The sequence below is a fragment of the Narcine bancroftii genome, chromosome 12 (genome assembly GCF_036971445.1).
Source record: "Narcine bancroftii isolate sNarBan1 chromosome 12, sNarBan1.hap1, whole genome shotgun sequence".
Lineage (NCBI taxonomy): Eukaryota > Metazoa > Chordata > Chondrichthyes > Torpediniformes > Narcinidae > Narcine > Narcine bancroftii.
The window spans coordinates 78,415,718-78,435,671 of NC_091480.1; the positions used below are offsets into that span (position 1 = coordinate 78,415,718).

General features: G+C 41.0%; 1 protein-coding gene across 7 annotated transcripts in view; it reads right to left on the reverse strand.

Moving 5' to 3' along the window:
- Positions 1–19,954, reverse strand: part of LOC138747621 (rho GTPase-activating protein 23-like) — a 263,779-nt gene that overhangs the window by 155,144 nt on the left and 88,681 nt on the right. For 2 of the 7 annotated variants that reach the window (XM_069907011.1, XM_069907009.1), the window contains exon 1: positions 15,633–16,109. The exons of 3 other annotated variants lie outside the window; for them this stretch is intronic. In XM_069907011.1, coding sequence (XP_069763112.1) covers positions 15,633–15,863 — 231 coding nt within the window. In that variant the 5' untranslated portion in view covers positions 15,864–16,109. Of the gene's footprint in view, positions 1–15,632; positions 16,113–19,954 lie in introns of those variants that run through there. 2 more of the 7 variants (XR_011347582.1, XM_069907012.1) reach the window with 2 other exon arrangements.

Consider the following 19,954-nt stretch of genomic DNA (forward strand, 5'->3'; position numbering starts at 1 on the left):
TTAAACAAAATTAATCATACCTAATTATATCATAATTAAGCTTTACGCACAGCACAACATGAGCTCTTCAGCCCCTTTGTTGTGCCGACCTATATAAAACTTTATAAATTTATAAAGGACTGTGGAAAAGTGGTAGCACCAGTAAAACACATAGGCGCACAATTTATAAAGACCGTGGGAAAGTCATGGGGGGGGGAGAGAGAGGGAAAGAGCGCCCGTGATGGCGGACCTGCCCTCCCCGAATTCCGTGCAGCACAGAAAGGGCTGTATGCACTGAGCAGTCACGGAGGGGGGTTTCCTCTGCCACACGGAACTCTGGGAGGCTGGGTCTGCTATCGCTCAATGCATCATTCAGATGTCATTGGTAGAGGATAGGTAACCCTATCCCTGGGAATGCCTGGTGGTGAATGCAAAAGGACACAGTGAACAGTGGTTTAGTGTGAACAGCAAAAATGGCTTCTTTAACCTGTTCATTGAACAGACAATTTACAGTTTAGGCAGTGTGAAAAGGGCTTTTATTTCCCAGAATTCTCCTTATTAATTTTTTTTTAAACAAGAGGACCACATTTGCCATTCTCAATCCTCTGGCACCTCCCCTGTGGCCAAGGAGGACTCAAAGATCATAGTCAATGCCCTAGTTATCTATTTCCTCCCTTCCCATAGCAACCTGGGGTATATCACATCCGGCCCCAGGGACTTATCAACCTTAATGCCATAAGAAGATCCAATACTTTCTTTTCTTTAATCTCAACATCATTCAGCATACAATATAACTTTGCTGAAGAATATTCCAACCATCCACCATATGTTGAATTTGGGGTATTGCGTGCAGTTCTGCTCAGCACACTATTGAAGAATATGGTAAATCTAGAGAGGGTGCAGAAAAGTTTCCCCAAAGATAATGCTTGCATTGGAGCACTTGAGTTCTAAGGAAAGATTGAAAAGGCTGGTGTGTGGCCCTGGAGGTGAGAGGTGACATGATAAAGATGTCAAATTATGAGATGAGATGGGGTAGATAGTACCTGTTTCCCACAATCAATGCATCTAATTCTAGAGAATATGTTCAGGGTGAGAGAGAGGAGAATAAAAGGGACCCTGAAAGGTAAATTTTTCACACATAAAGTTGTTGGTATTTAGATGAGCTGCTGGAGGAGGTGGTGGAGGCAGGAAAACAAATAGTCTGTAAGAAGCATCTTTTTAGGTACTTGAATGAGCAGGAAATAGAGGGACATTGAATTAACACGTTAATTGGGATTTACTATGGATAAGCATGATGGTCGGCAAGGACAGGATAGGCTGAAGGGTCTGTTTCTGTGCCTACATGATTTTATGCTGCACATGGAAGCATTTCCCAATGTCACACATGAAAGGACTTGCACTGTTTTTGCTTAAATTTTTCAATGAAAGAATCTGCCCATTCCTGCTACTCTTTATCTCTTGCTATTCAAATGCTTTCCTGACCAGGTCAATAATTTGGCTCAATTACACGAGCTTCAACTGTTTCTTGTGAAGGATTTTATTTGGTCTTCTGAAAATATATGCAAACAACATTCATAAAGCAAGAAAAACTGAAAAGGGTTAAAGTGTCAAAGACTTCACACAAAGGAACAACTGTGACTACTTACAAACTGATTTCTTTTTGTTTCAACTTCATATTTCTTTTAACTTGCTTCTTCTCTAACCCACCAAGTACATCCTAGTGAAAGCCTAATACAGTCATTGATATCTGGCACTTAAGAGGTTGGTAGATGCCAGATAAGTGAGCTTTCCAGTTGCTTGAGACTTGCTCCTACAATGCCTAACTAACATACCTGCATGAAGAATAAACAGTTTAAAAAAACAAAAATTCTACACTGTACTTACAATGAATAAACTTCACTTGCATAAATATATAAACCTTAAAGCATTTTACTTTATTTTCAGTCACATTCTTTTAAAACATTTGAACTGTCGCTGCAACTACCTGCCCACAGAGCTGCCAAAAAGACGAACAACATCATTATAGATAATTAACCTCCCCTCCCCAAATTTTACAGATAAAGCCTTACTTAATAAACTAATAAAGATAAAGGCTCTTACTAAGCAGGGATAAGGAGACACTTTAAGAGAGTCACCCCAACAGCGAGCAGCATCAACCTGCTCTTCATCGTGGGCGATGCCATTTTATTCAAACACAACTTTATTCAAACAGTTGCTACAAACAAAGCACAACCAAGGCACTCCACGGGCTGAATACTTGCTCCCATCTTCATCAAAGGTTAATGTGCGTCTTCAGAGAAAATTTACTTTTACAATTTTAAACTTTTATTTCATTTTTTTAATTCTCATTCATTCTATTCATTTATCTAGCTATCTATTTATTTATTCATTCATTTATTTATCCCTGATTTATCCATTTATCTATCTGTTTATTTATTTATTTATCTACCTACTTATTGATTTCCCACTTTTTTTTTGCTGCTTGTCTGTTGCTTGAATTCCAGATAACAGGGATTTTACTGTATTATTTAAATCAGCATAATATTTACCAATAATTCAACATTTTTCAGCCCAGATGCTTCTTTTCATCTATTATAGAAATATAATCTTCATATTTTAAAAAATAAAAGCTCAGTGCTACCTTTCATTTTGTCCTACTCTCTGTCATGTTGATGCTATGTTAGAAGGGCCTTGGAATTTCATCAAGGGTTCTCAATTAATTTTTTCAAAGTTTCATCCAGCAAAAATAAGCAATAAATTCACTTTGATATTTAATCAATATTGAAATCTGCTCTCAACAAATGGTGTTGCATTGTGGTGACCTTTTGAAAGCTGCTCCCAGTGGATCCTCGCCTTACATTTACTACAATTCTTCTACTGTACTCTCTTCAGTTCTGTTTGCTTTTGCACAGCCAGTTGTACTTCAGTTGGGGCTGACTTGCCTGGATAACAGGCACAAGAAGTTCTCCCACTGAATCTCAGTACGCTAGACAATAAAAAGTTCAATTCAATGATTGCTTTTGTTCCAATGCATCAGCAGCTAACTAAAGGATCGACACATTCATCAGCTTTTCAAAGTTCTAATTTCAACAACTGAAATTAGCTGTTTCATTGCGTTAGATTAAAATGACCAGTTGAGAGATATTCTCACGTCCTTGCCAAGCAACGATGATACAATCGCAATATGCTAATGACATTAAAAATCTGAATTGCAGAAACATACCTAAACAGAAAGTTAGAACAGGACGAATAAGAAGAGGGTCACCAAAGACCTGGCACTCACTCAAAGGTTTCCTCAATATCAATACTGAGGTTTAAAAGCAGCAATGTAAATCTGCTTCGAGTGATACGAGCACCATAATCTAGAAATTTTTCACAGTGTGTGATAGTACAGACCTATCACCAATGTATATAGTTACAGTATCTAGAGTGTAATGACTGTGCTTACAGCGATTGGCTGAGAGCTTAGCCACGCCTATTGTCTGGGCCTTAAAGGGTTGTGTCCCTAGCCAGGTCGGATCATTCCAGACTGGTCGGCCACCTGTGAAGAGCTCCTGTCTTTTGCTAATAAAAGCCTTGGTTTGGATCAACAAGTCTTTGATTCTTTCGACGAGCTCTACACAGTGTTAACACAAAAAAATCTTAACAGTGGTAGCCTATCAAATACCAACAAGTTGTTGAGGCTTCAAAAAGGTATGGAGAGCCTATCCCTTTTCATCCCTCAATGCTTTCATCTGAGCTGATTTTCTTCCCAATTAGTAACTTCATCTATGGCAGTGAAATTAGAAAATATTTGTCCAACTGTCTTCACAATAAATATAACCCAATTATTTAAAAAAAGGAGAGAGAATACAGGAATTATAGACACAAGTCTGTTATGAAGGACAGGGACAATCTTAAATCTATTTTTAAGAAAATAGGAAACAAAATACAGTAAAACTCCAATAGTCCAAAATCTGATTCTCCGAAATCCTCATTTATCCGAAATTTTTTCAGAGCCGAACTGAGCAGGGACCTCGGGCCCCCGGTGCCGACAGCAGCAGGGACCTCAAGCTCCTGGGCAAGTGCGGGACCCTCGGGCTTCTGGCATGAGCGGGGCCTCGGTGGGGAAGTATTGGTGATCGGCAGTGGCCAGCAATTTTTTTGGTGAGAATTAATCTTTATTTTGATGCTTAAAAAGCCTTGTTTGTTGTTGTGTGAACACTGTTACAAGTGATTTACTGTTGCTACTGGGCTGTTTTTTAAAAAAATGACCAGTTCTCCAAAAAAATGTTTATCTGAAATGGGCCCGGTCCCAACCATTTTATATAATTGGAGTAGCACTGTAGTTAATAGGATTACCCAGATATATGAAAGGGAAATTATATTTGACAAAACTCAAGGACAAGGAAGATAGTAGAGGAATTCCAAAGACTCTCAACCCTTATAGAAAAATAATTTACCTCCTCTCTCTCTTAAATGCATTATCTTTTTAGTTTTAAATAATGTAGTAACCTCTAGTCATAGATCCTCCAACATCAGGAAACACCCTCTCCACCCATGTCTGTCCATGGCCTCATGCACTGCCAAATTGGCACCACTCGTAAATTGGAGAAACAACACCTTATATTCCATCTTGGCAGTCTCAAACCAGATTGCATCAATATCAACTTCTCCAATTTCCATTAACATTCTCCCTCGGATCTCAGTCTCTCTCTTTCTCTCATCCCTCTGTCTCCATTCCTAAAGCTCCTCAACCCCTTTCCTTCCCTCTTCTATCAGAGAGTGATCATTATTAGCCGTCTGCCCTCAACCAATTCTCAGCTTTTTCCCTCCTACCTTTCATATGTTAGCCTGTGCTCCTCTCTCTTCCTGGTCTTTTTATTTCATGCATCTACCTGATTTGAGGCAATCCTGATTAAGGGCACAAGGTCTGAAACATTGACTGCCTTTTACGTCTTGTAAATGCTGTGTTACCTCATGAGTTTCTCCACCACTTTTGTCTACTGCAGAGTATTACTTAAATGCTGAGACTTAAATATTGGTGTTGTAAAGGACCTGGATGTTCTTGTCTGTGAATCACTGTAAGCTAATGTGCAGTACTTAGCAGTTAGAAATACAACTGGTATGCTGGCTTTCCTGCAAGAGGATTTGCGAAGAGACATCTTGCCTCAATTATATGAATCCCAAGTGAGACAACAAGTGGAATACTGAGCACAGTCCGGAGTCTCAATGCATATAATCTAGGAAGCACAACATGACTTACTAGATTGATTCTTCAAACTCACCAGTTTGTCATACAGCATGAGGAACAATAAGGCAGAATGCCCCTGTAGCTTCTTGTTTGAGAAAGAGAAGTAATATTAATGAAGCAAATAAAATTCTTATGAAGCTTGATCAGGTAAACGTAGGGAAATTGGAGCCTAACTACCTCAGCCAAGGGAAACAATCTCAGAATAAGAGGTCAGTCATTCAAGACAAGAGATGAGAATATTTTTTTTTATCATTCAGGGAGACATCTTTGAAATTCTCTAATTAAGAGTTTGTTGGGGATTCACGTTACTGTTACATACACGAAAGAGATAGCATATGTTTAATTAGGAAGGGAATTGAGGAATGAGCCCAGGAAAGGGGTTTGGAGGTAAATGATCCATCATGATCTTACTGCATGTGGAGGGAGAACAGAGAAACAAATGGTCTATTCCTATTTCTTACATTCTGCAGAGGGCATCTCCCATACAATTTGTAAGGACAAATATAGTTTCATTTTAGTTTGCACCACAATTATTTTTGCTGGTCATGTAAATATGACATCATTTCAATGGCTGAAACTATTCACTCATTTAATCAGTAACAGTAATTTTGTTGGAAGATGAACAGGCAACAGCACTCAATACTACGACTATCGATTAACGTTGCTACCAAGGCTCCAGTGCAATGTTAGTACTGTAATGAAACTCACCACCCCCCCCCCCCCCACACCAAAACTATCATTTCCACAGACAATTCAAAGGGCCAATCAGGACTGGTGATACTGTTATCATCTTTTGGTTATATCCAGAGGCAGAAATAAAGGCCTTGAGCATTGTATCTACTAAATGCTATGTAAGCAAAGAATCCAGAGGAAAAACTGCAAAGGTTATGCAATCTTTTTTTTCTTCCAACGTTATCTTTCTCCCAGATGTTGAAGGACAAAAACTATTATTCATTAGCTAAAAGTCCTTGGACCTCAACAGAAAAATCTAAAGATCACCTGTCAAATTCCTCAGATTCTTTCAAAGCAGATTTACTCTAAAATAAAAACTTTCAGGAATGCAATCAACTATACAAACAGAGCAAGCTTAGATCTTCCACAACTGGAGGCTGCTCAAAGTATGGAATCTGTCCCAATTCCACATTGGTCATCTGGCAAGAATTTCTCAACCATATGTTCAATCTAACAGCAGGATAATCACAGCAAGGATACTTCCTATGTTAAATGATGAGAAATTCTTCAACACTCATCTATTACATCTAAAGAGAAAGAATATGTTTCATATTACTGCAACACTGGGTGCACAAATCCATTGCAAGCTATGTACTTTTAAATTAGTGAAGGGAAAATCCTTTAAGCCAGGAATCTGAAAGAATGCAAGCTTTACAATTCGAAAGTGTCTACACCACTGCTTTGAATTTGATGGAACTGATAAATTAGCTTTAACAACCAAATAATCAATGTCTTTCACTAGTGGTTTTTAGACTGCAGGCATGTAACGGCACAATCAAGCAATTTTGCTGCTACACGGACAGTCTGAAAAGGAAGGTCCTTGAATTTTGAGTCAATTCCTGCACCACAATTTATCCTGCAGGACCCCTACAACTTTTTGGAGGAAGCCTGCAGTGCAAATCGTTCCGGAAAAATTTGTTGTCGGCCATTCACTCTACTGCACGTCCAACCACCGGGATTGTTGTCCTCAGGTACTCGCAGTCTAAAAAGATGACCATACAGTCAGCAATTAAGTTAATTTTTTTTTAGCAATTTTCCTGACATTGCATTCTAAAAACCATGATTGTCATTACTTGAGTCTTACTGACATGAGCAACATCACTTACCATCAATTTTGATTTTGTTCATGTTATCAGAGTGGGCGGTCTCTCCCCAGAAAAGTTCCATGTATATAATAGTAGGGGAAACTCTTGTAAAAATAGTCTGCTCCTGACTGTTAATGTAACAACATGAAATTTTGATAATACTTCTCTTATCACTTCTACTTGCTACCTTGTTGACTGACAATGAATTGTTACATATTTACCTAATGCAAGAAGCAATCCAACATACAAGAGTGGCTCAGCATAAAGAAATTTGGCTGAATGGTGCATCAACAACAACCTCACACTCAATGTTACCAAAAGCATGCTGATTGTTGACTTCAGGAAAGGAAAACCAGAAGTGTATGATCCAGTGATCATTGGGGAATCAGAGGTGGAGAGGGTGAGCAAATTTAAGCTCTTGGGAGTCACCATCTTGGAGGATCTTTCCTGGATCCAACACACTAATGGGATCGTGAAGAAAGCACGTCAGCACCTCTCTACTTCCTCAGGAGTTTGGGGAGGTTTATTATAACATCAGAAACCCTGGAAAATTTCTACAGATGTGTGGTGGAAAGTGAGCTGACTGCATGCATCACGGCTTGGTATGGGGATACCAATGCCCCGAGCGGAAAGCCTTGCATAAGCAAAACTTACCCACCACTGAGAAAAACTACAGGAAACGCTGCCATCAAAGAGCAACAGCAATCATCAAGGATCCACATTGCCCAGCACAATGCTCTGTTCTCGCTGCAGCCATCAGGAAAGAGGTCTAGGGGCCACAAGACTCCCACCACCAGGTTCAGGAACAGCTGCTGCCCCTCCACCATCAGACTCCTCAATAACAAACTCAATCAGGGGCTCATTTAAGGACTCTTACTTGTGCACTTTATTGTTTTCTCTGTATTGTGCGGTCAGTTTGTTGTTATTTCTTTATCTGTTTACAGGTGTACGTTGTGTACAGTTTTTTTGCTCTACCAATACGTGGTCATTCTGCTTTGCCCTCAGGAAAAAGAATCTGTGATGTCATGTATGTACTCTGACAATATATCTGAAATCTAATCTTTTCAGATGTGTTTCACTTTTGTGAATTGTTTTTGGGTGATCTCAGACCATGAATGATGGAAATTCAATACCTTTTTCTCATTGGTGCAACGAATGTTCAGTAAGCTTTATTATGAAACGTTAATGCCTTGCAAAACAAACTTCTGGAAACCACTTGTGAGAAATAGAAGCAACAAACTAATCCACATCTCACGTCAGCTTGTTTGCTGTCTGATTTCTTTACTAGGAACGTGTTAGTTGATCATTTTAAAATGGCAAGTAAAGACAGCTGAAAAATGAGTTTGTATAAAAGTTCCATGGTTCTATAATGTTTCACTCCAATAATTAAACTTGAAAAGATATATGAATTTAGAGAAATCTCAAACAAATACTGCTCGGGTTTAACCAAATTTTAATCCATTTGTTGCCTCCTGATGAATACGGATTTCATTTAAAATTTTCTACCGAGTTTAAAATTCACGTGTTTTCAATTTCCATCACAGCTGCTGTAATAGATCTTGATATACATCACCAGTATTTTTGACCATGTTAGAACATGTAAAAATTCCATTGGGAGTCAAAAGTTTTCCTTACATATTTGGAAAGCTTTTCAGCTGCCACTCCTTTTATTGACACCAACTTTCTTTTGGGGGAACAATTATGGGGATTCAATGTTTGCTTGAGGAATTCATGAAGAGGACCACACGGTCCAAGTTCAGAATTTTCTTCCACTGGTGATTGTTTCTTAAATGATTCCATTTTTTCACATCCCCTGTTCTGCTTGTCTGACCATTCTGTGTGCTGATCTCCTCTCATAACCTCCTAAAAATACAAATCATTCAGAGCTGGAGGATGATATGGGTTGCTTGATCATCCAGAAACAAAAACAGCAGATATTAGAGAATTCTAGCAAGGTTAATTAACCAAATACATTAACCAATTAGTTTTCAGAAGACCTTTGATAGCATGCTGCACAAAAGACTACTGAGCAAACATTGCATTTTACAAGTAGGCAGCAAGTTTGAAGGAGAATTTGTTGTATGTGAATACAAACATAGCCTAATCATTAAAAACTTCAGTTGCATGGAGATCACTCACCACTGATTTACGCTAGACTTTCACGACCATTATTATTTATCTGGATTAAAGCAGAAGAAAGCAGGCTACATATTTGCTGACCACCATAAAGATATGTGTGTAACTGAATATTCTGAACAAAATAGTCTCAAAGGTAGATCAACATACTTTGGGAAAAATGAGGAAGTGTTGTGCCGCATAACTTAATAAGTAGGTTCACCCATCAAGGCAGTGTATTGTACGAAAAAAGTACAGGTCAATTAGCCAATTGTTTGAGCTGTAGAAAAAGTGAATAAGCCAGTCCAGAAATGCGATCAGACAGTTGTTAGTGTAATTCACATTTTGCATGCCTGATGTAATTTCTGCATCAGTCTTGCATAGGATGGTTGTCGTTCCTCATGCAATGCTCCACGTGCAATGAAGAGAAAGAAGACCGCACTGTCGCAGAACCAACATTATTGTGCAATCACACAACAATTTTAATAACAAAATACAGTGGAAGTACTCAGCAAAACTGATAGCACCTGTAAAGAGACCAGTGCCAGTCAATGCTTTTTATCAAAACTGGAAAAGGTCAGAACATAAAAAAGAATATTTTAAGTTGCGGAGGATGGCAGAGAACATATAAAATGTCTATGATGGGGAGAGCAACACAACTGGTGGAGGTGCTAGTGGCTGAGGGTCTGAAGGTTAATTCATCACCACTTACCTGTCTAGAGGAGACACAAGTTGGATAAGATGTACTGTGAATAGCAAGAGATGAATAACTGATAGCAAGGTTAAAATACATACTGAAACCACGAAGAATAAAATATTCCCATTGCTAGTGTCCTAAATAATATCTATGCTGAGTATGTCATTGAAAGTGATCAATCAAATAGATAGGATTGTAAAGGTGGCAAAATGACATTCCTGCCTTCAATTGGCAAGAATTGTGTATGAAAGGAAGGAAGTTATGTTGCAGCCATATAAAATTTTGATTCGGCGACACTTGGAATGCTGTGTGCAATTCTGGTTGCCCCTTTAGAGGAAGGTTGAGGAGGCTTTGCAAATTATATAGAAGAGGTTTACTGTGATATTGCCTAGTTTAGAGGGTAGGAGTTAAGGGCACAAATTTAGGTTTTTTTCTCTGGAGCATAAGAGGCTGAGGGTGGACTTGATAGAGGTTTATAAATCAGAGGAATTGATAGGGTGGACAGTCAGAATCTTAATGCACTAGAGCTAATGTGTTAAAGGGAGATATGCAGGGCAAATAGTTTACATTGAGAGTGGAGAAACCCGGAATGGACTGTCAGGAATCGAGGAGAATTGGTGAACCAGGGAGAGGTGAACAGTTAGCTGACATGCCAAATAAAGGGAGTGAGAAGCAAAAGAGCAAAGGGTTGGAGGGAGTCATACAGGGAGGGGTGGGGGATAGGTAGAGATAAAGGTTGCCAGAGCTGAAATCTTATAAGAAGGTGACTATAGTGGTATAATGAGAGACCAAATGGGTGGTGGAGAGCTGAGTATTGAGTGGGAAACCTAAAAATCCCTCCCAGGTGAGGAAAAGATTTTGACTGAGATGAGGAGAAACGTCTTCACTCAGAGTTGTGAACTTGACACAGAAAGTTGTCGAGCTAGTTCATCAGATATATTTAAAAGAAGGTTGGATGTGCCCCTTGTGGCTAAAAGAATGCAGGAAAAGGATACTGAAGTTTATGATCAGCCATGATCACAGTAAATGGCAGTGTATGTTCAAAGATCCGAAGAGCCTACTCCTGAACCTAATTTCTATGATTCTGCGAAATGAGAGTAACCAATATCCCTCAATATTTGGGATGCTGGGCTAGTAGAGAATGCTTTTATTCTATGGGAGAGAATGTCGATTTGATTATTCTTCCAATGAACTTGAAAAATTTTGCATCGATGAGGCATTTTGACATGCTTTGAAATGCCTCCTATAAGTAATCAACAAGGCCTTGAAGCATATAGGAGGCCTGGGATCACTTCAACCTGGTCTACTGTGAATTATGCACCGGGTCTTGGGTCCTGATCTTCAAATATCCTTTTCTTTAATTGCTCAAAGTCTGGACTGAAAAGAGTGGTGGTTTTTATCTACCTTCTATCATCAAGAGATGGGAAGTTACTCACTTTTTCTAGGTTCTCATCTTGAACTTTTAAAAGTAAGCGACAGTGTGACGCAACAAGGTGAAGTTAGCAAGAGATCTTGGTCTTGTGGATTTCAAGTGTAAGAAACATCCCCCTCCATGTTTTGTTGAATGAGGCAACAATGTCTTGAAGCTCAGAATCATGTAAACACAAACTCAAGCATCATCTTCATACTATAATTTGACTACGAAGGTTCGGGAGTCTTTGGTTGTAAACTGTAATAATCATGGGTTAATCAGTTCTACATTCATTTTTATAAGATTACCACCAAAATATGCTAATATACCTTCAATCACTATGATTGCATTAGCCAAGTTACTGGTCATAGGCCAGTGGTTTGGATTTGATTTTAAAACTGGAATATATTCTCATTAATCTTTTGGTAACAGTCAGAACAGAAAGAAATCAGAAAATGCTAAAATCACTAAAGTGTCTAATTTAGATCCTGAGTCACACATTCAAGTGAGTGCAAGCACAACATTGAATATGATGACACATGAATTTATAAATGGATTGATGGAGCTACAACAACATCAATTTTGGTACCTTTATGCCATGCACGTACTTGATTTTCTTTTTCAGATCAGTTAGTTCAAGCGCTGAGTGCAATTAAAAACTGCAAGTACACTTGTCAAAGATTTTCTCCTTTGTAAACTGATTCTGGCTATTCACTGAAGATGTGGAACTAAATATACGAGTTTCATCAAAATGGAATATAGTCAATCGAGTTTTGCTCAAATTAAAGTTGAATACAGGTACTCCTCAACTGATGATGGAGTTTCGTTCCGGCTCTCCCGCGCAAGTCAAAAAAGGGCAGTGGGATCAGTGTGGGGACCGACACGGTGCTGTGGGGAGAGAGCAGGACAGTGGGATCAATGTGGCGACTGACATGAGGCTGAGGGGCGAGAGCAGGGCAATGGGACCAGTGTGGGGACTGACATGAGGCTGAGGGGAGAGAGCAGGGCAATGGGACCAGTGTGGGGACTGACATGAGGCTGAGGCAATGGGATCAGTGTGGGGACTGACATGGGGCTGTCGGGAGAGAGTGGGGCAATGGGATCAGTGTGGGGACTGACATGAGGCTGAGGGGAGAGAGCGGGGCAATGGGATCAGTGTGGGGACTGACACGTGACTGTCGGGAGAAAGCAGGACAGTAGGATCAGTGTGGAACTGATACAGCGCCTTTGGGAGACAATGAACATCATAGCCATGCCAAAATTCAAAGTACAGTAGGGATTCAAACCATCATACTGCATTCAGTTTGCACACTGCAGATTCACCAAGAAGGAAATAAATGTTTTAAAGAGTTAAAGTTTAAAGTTTCATACATTTTCTGACATTTTAGCCTGTAAGGTTGAGAGATAATCCAGCTGTGTATAAATGATCAAATAAATTTGGTAGAAGATATTTCCTCTTGCTGGAGAGGGAGTAGGAGTAACAAACAAAAAAGAAAAGGAAGGCACAGAATTTAAAACGATGCCATTATGGAGTGAAATCAAAAAGTATTTTTACCTCATACATGAAGGATAATGAAATCTCAAATGCTCACCTCCAACAGGCTGTGAATTTAGGAATTAAACTATTAATTACTGGAATTCATAGATATTTTTTTCTAAGTTATTCATGTGAATATTCAAGGAATAGAGGGATGAGTATCCTGTGCAAGTTGCAGAGGTTTAGTTTAACTTGGCATCAATTTGGCACAGACATGTAGGCCAAATGGCCTGTTCCTGTACTGTACTGTTCCGTGTTGTATATGAGCATCAAGGTTTAAGGTGCAAAGACAGATAGAAGGTATGAATGACATATGATCTACGTGAATGATAGGCTCAAGGTTCCTCTGAAAGTAATAAATAGCCCGTTAAGATTCACAGAATGTTTGCATTCCAACAGTATTCAGCAAGGTCATTTTGTGATCTAATCTCTGAATAAATAGAACAAGAACCTTTAGTTTAGACTAAATATCATCCTAAGATTGTTACTTTGATCACAAATTGACTACAATCCTAAACACAAAGCAACAAAGAATTTAACACTATGAAGCTTTTAGCATTGAGTTATTTTGTGAGAGATTGACTGATGCAACAATGGTCAAGAGAGCTCAAACTAACTAAATCATTTTGAAGTATTAAATACATTCATAAGATGGATTTAAATATCATTTAACTTAGATAATCCTTCAATGGAAGTACTAACACAAAATTAAGATATTTTAATAAACTATAAGAAATGCCAAAGGAACTTTGCCCAATATCTATTCTGCAGTAAACAAGACTGGAAATAAATTCAATTAGCCATTTAAACCTTATGAAATTGGTTTTCCATCAAGGGTTTCCATCGATGGAAAAAAGCCATTAAAGTGGAAATCCAATGTAAATTCAATTAAACAAGTTAATGCAATCAGTTGTCAATAATAAGTCTGTGATATAATATTCACGGAATGCAAAAAGCAAATGTAAAAGGCAGATTCCAGATCATCAGGCATTGTCTGCTTCAAGATCTATAGGCAGGTAAACCAAATACCATAGCTACTGTCAGTCCAAAATTATCTTGCACATATTCTTTCTTTGTAATTAATATTAAGAGCAAACACACAGAAAGCAAGTATGATTACCAAGCTACCTGTAAACTGCGACTCAACATCATTTATACCTTTTTGTAAAATTGTTATTGCAGGACTATTCAATGTGTGCAAATTTTTCCGTAGCAGTTTAAGAAAAAATGAATTCAGTTCAGAAAATCTAGAAACAGAATTTTTAATCAATAAATTGTGATAATAATTAAAAAAACATTCTTGTGACACAAGGTCATGTGGGTGACCTGATAAGCTCACATTTATTTCCATACTCTTTATACCCTCAGAAAGTGTTAGGGCACCTTTGCCTGGAACCAATACAATCACTTTGCTGACCAGTCAGTTAGAGTCAACAAATGAGGATTAAGCCTAAAGTTACATCCTAACCAGAATTGGCAAGCTTCCATCTCTAAAGTGTTTTCATTAATAAGTTGACCTTTTATGATCGTCCAAAGCCATAAAATCTTTTGGATTTTATTGAACTGAATTTACAATCTCAAACTGCCATAGTGAAATTTAAATTCACATTCTCCATAGCATAAATCCTCAAAATTGTTAGTCAAAACAAAATACAGTATTTTGCCCTGGTGTGCCCGTTAGCTAACATTTCTTTAAGATACTGAAATTTAATTTTCATAACAAAAGTTAATTGTGAAAAAGTGATGTTTTAATTCCACCCTACATCGCCTTCCCAAGATCGTATTATATGGCGAGCTCTCCACTGGCCACCGTGACAGAGGTGCACCAAAGAAAAGGTACAAGGACTGCCTAAAGAAATCTCTTGGTGCCTGCCACATTGACCACCGCCAGTGGGCTGATAACGCCTCAAACCGTGCATCTTGGCGCCTCACAGTTTGGCGGGCAGCAGCCTCCTTTGAAGAAGACCGCAGAGCCCACCTCACTGACAAAAGGCAAAGGAGGAAAAACCCAACACCCAACCCCAACCAACCAATTTTCCCTTGCAACCGCTGCAATCGTGTCTGCCTGTCCCGCATCGGACTGGTCAGCCACAAACGAGCCTGCAGCTGACGTGGACTTTTTTTACCCCCTCCATAAATCTTCGTCCGCGAAGCCAAGCCAAAGAAGAAAGAAGAAAGAAGACATCTTTGGATTCTTGCCATGATAAAGCCAGTACTTAATACAAGGAGCAGTGTTCAGTGTACAGAGGTATCACTTCTAACAGTCATGACAGTGAAAACCTGAGCAGTTTTAATTTCTGGTAATAGATTAACAGTTCTGTTTTACATACTAGCTTTATTGAAAGCAACTAGCTGCAACTCCTATAGAAGGTAGATGAAAGAATTCCGCGGTGCAGCAAGATGATATGCTGGTGCCCAGACCAAATCAACTATTTTAAAATCAACAACCTGGGCTTCACTAAGCAAAATCCACGTGTCACAAATAAGTAATTTCAACAGGTTGATACCCACTGAGGTTTAGAAGGCAGATTCAACATTTATTTTATGCATTTGAAATTGTGTTAATCTGATTCACACAAGGTACTGTTGTATTAACTCTTGATGAAATAAGATATCAATAACATACGAGAGGAGCTGTACAGCCAAATTGCAATGAAGTTTCCTGCAGTATTGTTATTCCAACCTGTTTGTACAGACAAGGATTTGTCTGCATTTATCATCTATTAAAGATTTCCTGAAGCAATGCCAAATCCAGGAAATTAAACCCGGCTGCATCCACTTTTTCTCCTGCACAAACACACATACAAGCAAAGAGTTCACAGTTTTCAAATTGAACACTTTACCAGCAACTCTTCCTCCTCCTCCCAAACAGGAAAACTGTGCTTTCTTTTGACAGCTGAGATATCATTGTTCCTCTCCTTCCTGGGGTTTACCTCCAAGGTCACATTTCTCAGTGCGGCCAACCAAATACAACGGGGCTCAGGAGAACTGCAGTCAATCCCCACTGGTCTTTCCCAATTCCAGTGTCTGTACATCAAGCCTGGGCTGCAGGCAGTTTTCCCAGAACTGGACATACTTTCACAGATCACTCAGTGCCTGTCTCTCAGTTTACTTTTATCCGACTTGAAGAGCAACTCCCAACCCACTTCAAGGTGATCTTTTCAGATGTGGCTGTCATTAGTCCAAGAAGATCTCAGCGTTCTAGTATCCATTCACAAGTTATTCATCATCTATCACAATGAAACATTCATCCTGTATCTTTGAGACAATGCAGGAATCAGCATTTTTACTCTATCTCATTCCTTTCATTCACTTTAACAATGAATCCAAATATATTCCGAAGATGGTTAAAAGTTAAACTGCAGGGCATAACTGCAGACTGCCAGGCACAAAATCTGGAAGTGGAATGTCAGGCACTCCTAAACAAAGTGAAAGAGCAGCCACCTCCCTACACACAGCATGATGTGAACCCACAGCTGTTCTGGGCTGTTAGTCCCAGCCACTGACCTCTGACCCAAGTCACCAGCTGACATTTGCAGAAGGCTATTGGAAGTTTCACGCTGCTGTAAATTCTGTCATTCTACTAGAGCAAAGTGAGTAAACTAAACAGTCAAGCAAATAAATTATGCTCAACCATTTTTTTAAATCTTCTGTGGGCTCCACTGATTTCTTTTCAATAAACACATGATGTCACATGGCTGTACAAAGTTCCTTTTCAGAGTTGAGATGAGCTAATTGGTCAAAAGACAATCAGACCTGGCTTCAAGCGCCAACAAGTTTTCTGTTAACCATTTATCAACTGAAACATCAAATAAAAATAAATTATATATTTAAAATAATGACAAATTATGCATAAAATATATAAATGTTAAAGTATTAAAAATTCATAATTTGCACCTTTTACAGCTGTAAACAAAGGACTGGTTCACAATAGACCAGGGGTGGCCAAACCGCAGCTCACGAGCCACATGCGGTTCTTTGACATAATGTGCAGCTCGCAGAAATATATTGGCTGAGTCAGGAATCATACGAACCGGTGCTCACAGTGGTAGTTTTAGTGGGCATGGCTTGAGATTATCTGCCAACTGTCCGCAGCTGGGGGCACCATGAGCTCCGATGGGCGGGTGGGTGGCCAGGACAGGGTGGTAAGTCCTAGTTCGGGGATTCAAGAGCTTGGATGGGCAGGTGACCAGGGCCTAAGTGAGAGTCCACGGTCAGGGGGTTGGGAGCTTGGATGGATGGGTGGGTGGTGAGAGTCCGTGGCCGGGGCATCAGGAGCTCAGATGCGAGGACAGCTGGAGGGGACTCTTGCCTTGGCTTACTCATCCAAGCTCCTGACTCCCCGACCACCTGCCCATCTGAGCTCCCGAAGCACCAAACTCAGACTTACACCCAGTCCTGGCCACCTACCCGTCCATCCGAGCTCCAGACTCCCTGATGTGGACTCTCGCCTAGGTCCCGGCCACCCGCCCATCCAAGCACCCAATGCCTTGAATGCAGACTTACTACCTAATCTCAGCTACCTTCATGCACGTCATCCTGATGCCCCGAACAATGAAGGTACTTACCGCGGTCAAATGTAGCATGCGTGTAAATTTAACCCTAAAAATTGGTCCTCAAAATTCAATTATTACACATGCATATAGATGTGTACTTTTCAATTATTGAAAGTAACACAAATTAGCAGTTTAAAAACTACATACAGTACAACTCCAATTATCCAAAATGGTCAGAGCCGCGCCTATTGTCGGATAATTTGTTTTTTGGATAACTGGTCATTTAAAAAAAACAGCCCAGTAGCAACAGCAAATCACTTGTATCAACATTTAAACAACATCAAACAACAAGGAAAGGCTTTTTAAGCATTAAAATAATGTTTAATACTCACCAAAAAAAATGCTGGCCGCGGCCGATCCCCAACATGTCTCAACCAATCACCAGGAGACCACCAATCACCTGGGAGGCCCCCGGGCCAGTGGAAAACTCACTGGTGAGTCCCCAGTCACTGGAGTTCCCGACTCCCGAATCCCAACTACGAATCCTCCCCTAAGCCTACCACACACGCACACCAGGGAGTCCGGTGTGTGAATGCGATAGTAGGCAGAGGGGAGGGTTCAGCAACTGGAGCTCTGTTCTGCCGAGGAGGGAGAGAGGGAAGGGAAGAGAGGGAAGGAAGGGGAGAGGAGGGAGAGGAAGGGAAGGGGAAGGAACACCACTGAGCCCAAGATCCCGCTCCTGCCTGGGAGGCCGCTGTCCTTGATGATGCCGGGACAAGTGATTCTTCCAACCACTTGCAGCTGGGAGACAGTGCCATGCAGTTTAAGAGGGACATTTAGAAAGAAAACTCAATAGGGGTAGGTGTAGCACTATCAATTAGACCTGACAGACCTATAAACTTACAGGCATATCTTACATGCTGATGGTCCGATTCCAAGGCAGTACTAAAGGAGGGGATTGGGCGGTACCACCTTTATTATGGATCCTGAGGGGGAGAAGATACAGTATCAAGGGCAGGCCAACCAGTACAATGCAAGGATTACAGTGTTCCATCACGTTCACTCCTTCTTTGAAACAAACTCCAATGAGGTGAAGTGGACTCTGAATCTATTTACAGGTTCAGCCTGGCCGGTGGTTTCATCCGTCAAACTGACTGTCGCAGTGCCGGCTGTGGTGTAGCTGTTGGCTCCTGGGCGTGCTCTGTGTGACAGGTTGCGATTCGGATAACTAAACAGAATTAGTTGGAGCTGGGTTGGTGGGCAGTGGTGTGGGTTGGGGTTGGGGGCGGTGCATCTGGTGCCAATGATGGGGTCGGATACCATGTCACTACTAGTCGTGAGGGGAGGGATGGGCTGGTGGGTCAACCATGGTCAGTCCAGTGAGTGCCTCCTGCATGTGCTAGGTCCCGGACAGAGACGGGTGTCTCTCCACCCATTCTGATACTGCACTTAGGCATACTAGGGGTTCGCGTGGACGAGGTGGACCTTCTCGACCAGAGATCTTCTTTATGGGCTCTGGTGTAATGCCAGAGTAGTACAGGCCCTGGGGGTCATCAGCCAGATCGGTAACATGGTTCCTGATGCCGACCTCCTGGGGAAGGAGAATAATTTTTCATGCAGGGTAGCATTTGTTGCAGTACAGTGGAGGGACCTGTTGGTGTGGAGCGCCTCTAGTAGGACCTCTTGCCATTTGGAGACAGGCAGCCCTTTTGAGTTATGGGCCAGGAGGACTGCCCTCCAAATGGTGCCATTCTCCCTTTCCACCTGGCCATTCCCTCGGGGGGGTTATAGCTGTGGTGCTGCTCGTGGCTATGCCTTTGGCCAGCAGGCATTGGCGCAACTCCTCGCTCATGAATGAGGGCCCCCAGTCACTGTGAATGTAACTGGGGTAGCCAAAGGGGATGGAAAACAGGAATATTTGTCAACAATGTAGAGAAAATACACATTCCAGTTCATGGAGGGAAGGGAGCCCTTGAAGACCATACTTAGATGTTTGAAGGGGGGGGTGGCCTTGATCAGGTGAGCTTTCTCAGGCTGGTAGAAGTGCGGCTTGCAGTCCGGGCAGCTGCAGGTCAGCTTCCTATGTCCTCAACCGAGTATGGGAGGTTGTGAGGTTGTGGACCACTCACAAAGTGATAGAGCCTGGTGACCCCAGGGTGGCAGAGGCTGTTGTGAAGGGCTTGGAGGCGGTCTGCTTGCACACTGGTGCAGGTACCCTGGGACAGGGCATCGGGAGGCTCATTGAGCTTCCTGGGCCGCTACAAGATCTCGTAGTTGTAAATGAACAATTCAATTCTCCACCTCAGGATTTTGTTGTTCTTAATTTTTCCACACTGTTTTTTTGTTAAACATGAATGTGACTGCTTGTTGGTCAGTCAGCAGGGTGAACAGTTTGCTAGCTAGATAATGCCTCCAGTGGCGCACAGCTTCCACTATGGCCTGGGCACTTTCTCAATGGCTGAGTGCTGGAGTTCAGGGCCCTGGAGGGTATGAGAGAAAAATACCACTGGTCTGCCCGCCTAATTAAACGTGGCAGCCAGGGCGAAGTTGCTCTGGAATGGGATGGATTCATCTTCGTAATGTATCACGGCCTTGGCAATATTGCCTTTGATGCAAGTGAAGGCCACTTGGGTTTCTTCCGACAGAGAAAGGTAGTAGTTTTTACCAGA